The sequence below is a fragment of the Melospiza melodia genome, chromosome 21 (assembly GCF_035770615.1).
Source record: "Melospiza melodia melodia isolate bMelMel2 chromosome 21, bMelMel2.pri, whole genome shotgun sequence".
Lineage (NCBI taxonomy): Eukaryota > Metazoa > Chordata > Aves > Passeriformes > Passerellidae > Melospiza > Melospiza melodia.
Genome location: NC_086214.1, coordinates 11,216,026 through 11,223,486, shown reverse-complemented (window position 1 = coordinate 11,223,486; position 7,461 = coordinate 11,216,026). Strand labels below are relative to the sequence as shown.

Below are 7,461 nucleotides of genomic sequence, written 5' to 3'. Positions count from 1 at the left end.
TCCTCACTTTAAATCAATCTGCCCTTATATAATATGATCCTTATGTAACTTCAAACATACATGAAAATACCTGTTACACCTACTTTGCAGTGCAAAAATGCCTGATATTTAAGTGTAAAACCAGTGTTTTCCACTGTTCTTTAGCACAGGATTTCCCTATAGATCCTACATTATAAAGACTGCCCAGAGTTAACTTTTGGACTGTGGAACAGTGCCATTAACAGCCTCGGAGATGTTACTAAATACAGAAACCGAAGGGGAGGCTCCTTGGGGAGGGAGGCTGGAAAATCCCGCCTCAAAACTGAGTTGGGAACTATTGGGAGAAATCCACTCACTTTCTTTTGCGTCTGACCTAACCAGGAGAAAGACTCTCCTACTGGAAAGAATTTATTTTATTTTTTTTTCCCTTCAGAGAGAAAAGTTTTGCTGGAGCATGAGCTGTCCGTGTGGCCGGGTGAGGCGGGTCGGGCTCTTCGGGGGCACTCACGGCAATGAATTATCGGGGGTGCTGCTGGTCAGGCACTGGCAGCAGGATGGAGCCGAGATCCAGAGGGCAGGAGTGCAGGTGAAACCATTCCTCGCCAACCCCAGGGCTGTGGAGAGGTGCACCAGGTACATTGACTGTGATCTCAACCGGGTTTTTGACCCCGAGAGCCTTGGGTAAGAGCAGTTGTGCTTTCTGTTGTTCTGCTTTTTCTGGGGTTTAAAATTCTTTCCTGATTAAAATGTTGAACACAAGTTCCCCTACTACTTTAACAGTGCAGTCACATAACTGAAATTACTGACCTTTAACCCAAAAAAAAGAACAAATTGCATGTGTTAACAGACTCACTTCTATTGCTGGTAGAATCAGTTTCAAACCAATACATTATCTTAAACATAATTTTAAATTAGCACTAGATGAGCTGCATTTGTGTGAATTGGACTACCACTGTTCTGAGTCAGAGTCATCATTGCTCACGTCTTGTGCAATTCAGTTTGGGAGCTCTTCTGAATACAATTATATTTCCAAGAAATAGCAGATAAAAGCAATTAAACATAGAAATCTGAGTATCTGAAAGAATGGCGCAGAAATCAGAGAAGTGTGCTTAATTCCAGTTATGTACAGCAAAAGGCGAAAACTAGAAATTAAAAAACCTTGAAGCTGGAAATAATCTATTCTAAGGCAAAAGCACAGGCAAAAACCTGAATAACTTAACTGACTTGTTACATTAAAATAAATAGTCTATAATTACTGTAAAATAGTAACTAATTTTACATTTTTAATAGGATTTGATGTTTCTGTGCTTTTGAGACATCAATTCCAGAGGTGTACTTTGCTATATAAACATTCTTAGTATAGTTGCTGGCCAGGTAATTGTTTCAGAAAAGTTTTAATGGCAAAGGTGAATATCACAGAAAGGAATACTTACTGTATATATTTTTCAGGCAGTTATTCTTAACCTACACTTCTTTCCATCTGGCTTTCCATCTTAGGATTTTGTTGTTGATTGTTACATCTAAGATAAGCAGATGTTAGCACATAAGTATTGAGGCCATTCTTATAATTGTTTATTTTGGAAAACCATTTAAAAAAAAAGGTAGTTTTGTTTGGTTTCAGCTGCTTTGAACACAGAACACTTGAAAAAACACAAGATTAAGACACCTGCAGGTTTCCTTCATATTAAACTACTATTTCTCAGTAAATACTATGAATTTGAGTGGTCCTATTTCAGCTCTACTGAGTTTGAGGTAGCTCACCCTGCTCCCTTAAGTGTAGAACCTTCAAAATCATAAATTATTTTACAAAATAAGAAAAAGGAGAGTGAAATTTTAATGCTACTGAAAGCAATGGTGTAATTCTCATTAGCTTCAGTAAAAAGTATTAATTAACAGCTTTATGTGAAGAAATGTTGAATTTCAAAAGGCAGAGCTAAAGAACAGAAAGGTGGATTATGTGATACACAGAGTCCCCTGAAATTACAAGGATTAAAACTTTGGAGGAACAGATTTGAAGCAGCAAAATCTTCACTGAGCTTTAAAGATCCTAAAGGAATAGATTGTAAAAGTCTGGTCAGATCATGAGAAGACAAGAAATAGAACAGGTTAGGGAAAAACAGTTTAGAAAAGCCTTGAGGGTGATGTCCAAGGCAAAACATCATGAACTGATGTCTGAATATGGTCTCCAACAGAAGGGGATCCAGTCTTGGAAGTGCTCTATGTTTTTGCAAAATTTTTAGTTAGTTTTATGCATAGGGGGAAATTTTGGGATGTAAGAAGAAATATTTTCCAGCCAAACTTTGATTAAATAATTCTAATACCCTTCTGCACAAGACTCAGAATAATAAATCAATTACTAGACAATCATACTTGATTTCTTCAACAAATTCAGTCAATTTTAAGTTTGGTAATTAAACAGGTGATTTCAATTCCAGTCAGTTTTGGATTTAAAGTAAAAAGAAAAGGCTAATACATATTTTGTTGACTGTAAAGCCATGGAATGAGCTCACTAATTTCTTTGTGCTGATATTAACAGCAGGCCAGTGGTGGAAGATATTCCATATGAAGTGAGGAGGGCTCAGGAAATCAATCATATATTTGGTCCCAAAGGTAGTGATGATGCCTATGACCTTATTTTTGACCTTCACAACACCACTTCTAACATGGGTGGTACCATTATTCTTGAAAACTCCAGGGATGACTTTACAATTCAAATGGTTCATTATATCAAGGTAAAACTAATTTAAATGAACTATTAAATTACATTATTAGTTGTAATGTTGTATTACTATATATTATATTGTAGTTTCTTTAAATATACTATTTTTTCTTCTGCAAAATTGTTTAAAATATTTCATTACTCATATGATGAATTTTTTTAATTAGAGGCAGTTATTAATTTGATTATAATATCAGGTAATTCAGATTTAAACTCATCATATCTTCATGTATTAAAATGAGCATTAATAAGACTGATGGGCAAAGAGGAATACTTAGAATAACATCTATGAAAATTAATGTAGTTTAATCTGCTTTCACACTGATCTGTCAGGAACTTGGATAAATTTGGGTTACACATGCTAAATAGTTAAACATTAATTTCATTAAATAAAGAGATGTAACAAATAATGGAAGTAGGTACTGACAACATTTCCTTATCAGTGATGTGACTTTAGAAGCTGTTTGATTCTGCTGTTCCTGAAGCTGATAAGTTTTGGTAGGGTGTGGTTTGCAGAAGTGATGCTTTAAGCAGAATTTGCTTGAATTCTGGTGGCCTGGATAGTTACTGATGGAATCCAGGTTGGGCGAATGATGTGGGATTTTAATTTTGTTTTTTCCCTTGGAAACAAGGCTTTTCAAACATTTTTTTTTCTTATTACATGTATTATTTTAAAATGCTAATTAAAAAAAATACATGAAGATCTAAAAAGCTTTTGACAAAAATTATATGAAGAGTAATGGTGGGCAGGCATCAAGGAAGAAGCCTCAAGTAGCAAAAATGCCAATAAAGATTCAAACGAGGCTTAATTCACAATCTGTGTCCCCATAAGAGAACTGGAGTCTAACTCCAAATAAAATAGTTGAAATCTGCTTAATGGTATTTCAGTTCTCCCTTTTGGAGCCATGCTGAGGAGATTTTTTTTCTCTGCTGGCAGTTCCAGACTAGAGCTGTGCTCAGTTCTGGTTCAGTGGAGCTGCCTGGCATCACTTAATGGGACAGACACCAACAAACACAGCTTTGTGCATTTTCTAAAGATGTCCTACTTCCTCGAGGGCCCTGAAATAAAGACAACATATTGAAGACATTGTGTAAATCACTTCTGCATCAGTAATCTTTTGTGGCACAACATTTGAAACCCTTTTGCATGACAAAGGTTTTTAAACCATCTCCACAGAACGCTTTGGCTCCAGAACCTTGTCCTGCTCTGCTGATTGAACATCCCAGCCTGAAATATGCAACAACTCGCTCTGTGGCAAAACATCCTGTTGGTAAATATCAAACCTAAAGGCTCTTTCAACCCAGCAGCGATGGTTTGGAAATGTGGCTGTTTTCAGGTGTGCTCACAGAGTGCTCTCAGCACCAGGAGCTGCTTGTCTGACAATATTTACCAAAATGAATGGATGTGATTATCCATTCTTCTGATTTACACAATCATTACATAACACAGAAATCCTTAAACTCAATTAACCCACTTTCTGCAGAAAATATTTACAATATATTTTTTATTTAAAAACCCCCATATATTTATTATAAATATTTTTATAAAAGACAAGGATTTGCTTGCCTTAAAACCCCACATAATTCTGTGCCTTACAATCCCTCTTAAACATTAAATACTGGCCCAGCAGACATTTATTTTTGCTGTGCATGTGATGTGTGGTGGTGACATTAAGTGACATTAATGATCTGCCTCATCTCCAAACAGGTGTCGAGGTGGGGCCCCAGCCACAAGGTGTTGCTAGAGCTGATGTTTTAGAGAAAATGAGGAAGATTGTCAAACATGGCCTTGATTTTGTGCAACTTTTTAATGAAGGTATGAGAGGTCACAACATCCTGTGTCATGTCAGGGACTATTTTAGGAGAGTATTTTTAAAAATGACACTTTACAGGTGGGGGGAGAATTAAAAAATTAAAGTCAGACCTGTGCACTACCTAAAACACACTCTGACAAAATAAATAGTTTTCATTATTTCAGAGTATATTTTGTCAGTAGGTTGGGGTTTTTTGAAATAGAAAGAAAATAATAGTTATGCATGTCAGAATTTCCATTATTGTGCTGGAATAGTAAAGATTAAATACCACTGATATCACTCTGTGCTGTGCAACACTAGTAAACAGACCTTTCATTGATTTCCCCATCTACAAAATAGGTCTTTTTATATGAAAAGTAACATTTCAGTAGCAAATTTAGATTTGAACTTCATATGCCCCAATACATGACTGGATCATCTTTCTCCAACTTGGCTTTGAGGGGACAACCTGATGATTTGAGCCATTCTGCAGAGAATAAATAATGCAATGTTCTTTTTAACAGGCAGTTTTTCATCTTGACATTAAATTACATTTATTCTTTCTAGGCAAAGAATTTCCACCATGTACAATCGAGGTTTTTAAAATAATGGAGAAAGTAGATTATCCCAGGAATAAGAATGGTGAAATTATTGCAATAATTCATCCTAAACTACAGGTAATTTCTAGAATAGTTTCCTTTTGTGACATTTTCTACTTATTCCTGTGTTGCTTCTGCTATATTGTTGTATATTTTAGTAATAAATATTTAAAATGCCAATATTGCCAAGGATTTTATTGAATATTTTAGACCTCCCCTAGGGTTAAGTTCTCTCACTAAGGTCATACATTCATTATTTCAGGAACTGTCTTGGGAATCACTGAATCTAAAATGACTACAAAGAAAAAGCCAATAGGACAGCTTATATTTTAAAATATAAATCTAATTTTTAATTCTAAAACGAGTGTCTGTTTTCAATTTTCAATCAATTGTGAGCATCTGCAGTTTCCTTCTAGATCACTTTACCAGTGAATTCTGAAAATGAGGGCCAGACACACAAAATGAGGTATTAAGATTAAACAATTACTTTAAAAGCTTTTGCCATAAACTGCAGAAATTTGCATAATTAGCATTAACTCAAGAATCACATAAAATATACAAAAACCTGAAAGTAAATATATTCTATTTATTTTCTTTCCCTAAGGATCAAGACTGGCAGCCACTGAAGAATGGTGATCCTCAATTTTTAACTCTTGATGGAGAAGTAATTCCATATCAGGGGGACTGTACAGTCTATCCAACATTTATTAATGAAGCTGCATATTATGAAAAGAAACAAGCTTTTGTAAAAACAGAGAAAATCAAACTCACTGCAAAACACCTCAGGTTGTCAGTCTCAGAGCAGAGCACTTCTTAAGAGCTTTTTTCATATAAAAAGTGAGTTTCCTTATGAAGTCCAGGGTCATTCAGTAGTTACTTGTGGGATACATAAATGCAGAATCTAATTTTAAATTGTAATTTAATTAACCTTGCTGAGCACTTTGAGATCTATTGTCATAATGCTTATTATGACTGTTTATTGTTCTAATAGACTCCTATAGATGCAAAGAATTTATAAATATTTTTGTGAAGTTTTTATGAAGAAGCTCATCCACAGTACTACATTATATACAAAAATTACAGCTTTTCTACTTCATAACCCCAACCCTCAATAACCAACACTTTTTACAATGGGCTAATCCTCTAAATTAATTCCTCAGGTAAACATACAGAATGTGAGACAAAAGATAAGCTGGGCAGAGAGAAATAGGGGGAGGGTGTGTATAATAAATGATGTTATCTGCATATGTGACTGACCCCCACTGTGCTGAAGTGGAAGCCTTGGGGCTTATTTTGTTTTTATACTTACAAACATTAAAAGAAGAATTTTTATACTTACAAACTAAAAACAGGATTTCAGAGAAATATACTCTAAAAAGCTTTACATTTCACTTTAGTGTATTTCAGAATAAATTGAAGCTGCTTCTGATTTAAGGCAAGATTTAGACAGTTATTCTGTTTTGATGAAGAGCAATGCACAAACCATACCTGAGTATTCCAGAATGGAAATTAAGAAGAATTCCATATGGAGAGACTTGTTCTGTATCTGTGGAGACAAAGCCTGTCAATGTCTTAAAAAGATAAAAAAATGGGGGTTTAATTCATTTTCTAAAGTTGTTTTTTACACATTTGACAAGTAGGGGATAAACATTAAGAATTTTAAATAAAGACAGGTTAATTATTTACTGAAAGATTAATTATCCAGATAACTCCTATATTCTACCTTTGAAATGTGATGTCACCCTCATTTACTATTAAATTTAATAGTAAATGAGGGTGGCTAAACCCAAATAAGGACCTGTGGGAGGGGCTAAACCAAATAAGGAAATGTGGGCAGGGCTAAACGCAAATAAGGAAATATGGGTGGGTCTAAAACCCAAATAAGGGAATGTGGGCATGGCTAAACCTAAAAAAAGGAAATGTGGGACGGGCTAAACCCAAATAAGGAAATGTGGGAAGGGCTAAACCCAAATAAGGAAATGTGGGTATGTCTAAAAGCCAAATAAGGGCATGTGGGTATGTCTAAAACCCAAATAAGGGCATGTGGGCATGGCTAAACCCAAAAAAGGAAAATGTGGGATGGCCTAACCCAAATAAGGAGATGTGGGCAGGGCAAACCTAAATAAGGAAATGTGGGTGGGCCTAAAACCCAAATAAGGTGATGTGGGCAGGTCTAAAACCTAAATAAGGGAATGTGGGAGGGGCCAAACACAAAGAAGGAAATGTGGGCAGGGCTAAACCCAAATAAGGAAATGTGGGCAGGGCTAAACCCAAATAAGGAAATGTGGGCAGGGCTAAACCCAAATAAGGAAATGTGGGCAGGGCTAAACCCAAATAAGGAAATGTGGGCAGGGCTAAACCCAAATAAGGA

At 35.5% G+C, this 7,461-nt stretch overlaps 1 protein-coding gene across 3 annotated transcripts; it reads left to right on the top strand.

The window, feature by feature from the left end:
• Nucleotides 1-282: 282 nt before the first annotated feature.
• On the top strand, nt 283-6,781 carry ASPA (aspartoacylase). 3 transcript variants are annotated; one of them, XM_063173980.1, is made up of 7 exons: nt 286-660; nt 2,516-2,711; nt 3,876-3,969; nt 4,407-4,514; nt 5,059-5,168; nt 5,695-5,927; nt 6,488-6,781. In XM_063173980.1, exons 1-6 carry the CDS (start codon nt 434-436, stop codon nt 5,905-5,907), a joined length of 948 nt encoding a protein of 315 aa, XP_063030050.1. In that variant the 5' UTR covers nt 286-433; the 3' UTR covers nt 5,908-5,927; nt 6,488-6,781. The 3 variants fall into 3 exon arrangements, with proteins under 3 accessions (XP_063030053.1, XP_063030052.1, XP_063030050.1); XM_063173983.1 differs by having other exon boundaries at nt 283-612; nt 5,695-6,781; XM_063173982.1 differs by having other exon boundaries at nt 284-660; nt 2,519-2,711; nt 5,695-6,781.
• The last annotated feature ends 680 nt before the right edge of the window (nt 6,782-7,461 follow it).

What these genes read in the sequence shown, in the direction of transcription:
- ASPA (XM_063173980.1), top strand. Translation starts at nt 434, where the DNA reads ATGAGCTGTCCGTGTGGCCGGGTGAGGCGGGTCGGGCTCTTCGGGGGC. An exon ending in AAATGGTTCATTATATCAAG is followed by an intron (nt 2,712 to 3,875) that starts GTAAAACTAATT and finishes CCATCTCCACAG; the next exon opens with AACGCTTTGGCTCCAGAACC. An exon ending in TGTGGCAAAACATCCTGTTG is followed by an intron (nt 3,970 to 4,406) that starts GTAAATATCAAA and finishes ATCTCCAAACAG; the next exon opens with GTGTCGAGGTGGGGCCCCAG.